The 2,342-nt window shown below is 39.1% G+C and overlaps 1 protein-coding gene across 1 annotated transcript; it reads left to right on the forward strand.

Annotated features, from left to right (window-relative positions):
• LOC102182824 (vomeronasal type-1 receptor 4) lies at positions 339 to 1,339 on the forward strand. The gene is given in 2 exon segments (XM_005692902.2): positions 339 to 1,302; positions 1,304 to 1,339. Coding segments are annotated over 2 exon segments (816 nt in total). The 5' UTR covers positions 339 to 522.

The raw sequence follows: 2,342 nt of genomic DNA on the forward strand, positions 1-2,342 counted from the left end.
CTTATAATAAAAATATAAAAGACCATTGGTCTAAAATCAAGTTAAGAAGTTGTGGAATCAAAACTAAATATGGGTATGGATTATTATTTGAATACAACTAACTGGTTTTTGGCAGAGCTGGTAGTTCAGTGCACTCTCTTGACCAGCCTAATGAGTTTCTAAAGTCTTCACTCTGCCCTGTGCAGCAGATCTCAACAAATACCTAACCTTTCTGTGTTACCTTTCCCTGAAAATATTGAAGTCACAGAAATCCCAGGCTTGTGGATTTGTGAAGAATGAAGTGATAGCATGGAGTGCCTTCAGCAAGTAATTTTGCATTTTAAGTGCTCTTTCAGTGTTATACATTGAATCCTTTTAAGGCTTCTAGTAGCAGAAAAGCATAAAGCAAAATTTTCCAAGTGGGACCTGAGGATAAGTGGAGAATATTGGATTTCAGTGGACATGATGCATGCAGCCCACGCCTGATGTTCCCGTAGAGACACTAACTCGCGAGACAAGTACCAGTGACTGTGAACTGAGAGGATGGCCGGCAGCTTTTTCATAATAGGCATGATCATCTTAACACAGACCGTGGTTGGAATCCTGGGGAATTTCTCACTCCTTTGCAGTTATATCGTCCTTCACGTCACGGGTTACAGGTTAAGGTCCACAGATTTGATCCTTAAGCACCTGATTGTGGCCAACTCCTTGGTCCTCCTCTGTAAAGGGGTCCCCCAGACAATGGCAGTGTTTGGGTGGAAGCATATCCGCAGTGATTTTGGCTGCAAACTTCTCTTCTTTCTGCACAGAGTGGGGAGGGGAGTGTCCATCTGTAGCATCTGCCTCTTGAGTGTCTTTCAGGTGATCACAATCAGTCCCTGGAACTCCAGGTGGGCAGTGCTGAAAGTAACAGCCCCCAAGTACACTGTTCCCTCTATTTTCCTGTGTTGGATCCTGCAAATGCTGGTAAATGTTATTTTTCCTATCTATATAACTGGCAAATGGAGTCACAATAACATCACAGAGGAAAGAGATTTTGGCTGCTGTTCTACTATTCTTACTGACCAGAAGAATAAAAAAACCAAAGACGCCTTGTATGCAGCATTGCTGTCGTTCCCTGATGTTTTATGTTTGGGGCTCACGCTCTGGGCCGGAGGCTCCATGGTTCTCATCCTCTACAGACATAAGCAGCAGGTCCAGCACATTCGTAGGACCGACGCCTTCTCCAGGTCCTCCCCTGAGTCCAGAGCTACTAAAACCATCCTTCTCCTGGGGGGCACCTTTGTCTACTTTTATACTCTTTCCTCCATCTTTCAAGTTCTTCTGGCTCTTTTTGTTCAGCCCAGCTGGTTCTTTGTGAACATGACTGTAATCATAGCAGCGTGCTTCCCGACTGTCAGCCCCTTTCTGCTCATGAGCCGTGACTCCAGTGTACACAGGCTCTACTTTGCCTGGATGAGAAATGCAAAGTCCTCTACTATTATGAGAAAAGTGTGAATTTTATTTATTTCTATACTGAGCCATTGCCAGCTCATTTATTCACCCTCAGAATCCTAATTTAAATTTTGAATTTCAAGATAATGTAGTGGACATGCCAAGCGTCTTCTTCAATATAAAGACCAATTGAAATATATTGTCATGAAATATGAATACCTCATAAAAAATCATATCATTGAAGTTTCCTTGTAGAAAAGGAGTTCACAAATGTATGCAATAAACAATGTCTTGAAATGATATGCATATCATAAAGTGTTCAAATGTGTTACTTTCAGTCTAACAGAACGAATTTCCCACAAATGAAATAGGTATGGAATTATAGATAAAAGTATACATGAAAATGGATCAGTGTGTACAGTAGTCAGAAATAAAATGGATGAAATTAATGTCCTCACAGAGTAAAGAATACCCGGGTTACTTCTCAAAGGTAAAGTCAGGTAAGAATTTGGGAGCCAGTTACAAGTTTATAGTTAACATTGTTAAGAGAGATGGCAGTATTTATTAGAAAGAGTCTTGCGGGGAGATTAGCACATTAAAATATTTTCATGTAGAATTGAGCAGTTTGAAGTGAAGTACAATAAAAAATACACTGAAAGAATAATGTATTTCAGCAGATTTTTAAAACTGAAATATATTTGACATATAACATTGTGTAAATTTAAAGTGTAAGATTTGATAATTTGTTACATGTAAATATTGTAATGTGACTGCCATTACAACCACATATCACAATGCATAACTTTTCTTTCATGTCATTCATTGAATTATAGTTGATTTGCAGTATTATAGCAGTGGCAGAGGTACAACATTGTGGTTCAATATATAGGTTATACTTTGTTTAAAGTTATTGTGAACTATTGGCTATA

This window comes from Capra hircus, chromosome 18 (genome assembly GCF_001704415.2).
Source record: "Capra hircus breed San Clemente chromosome 18, ASM170441v1, whole genome shotgun sequence".
Taxonomy (NCBI): Eukaryota; Metazoa; Chordata; class Mammalia; order Artiodactyla; family Bovidae; genus Capra; species Capra hircus.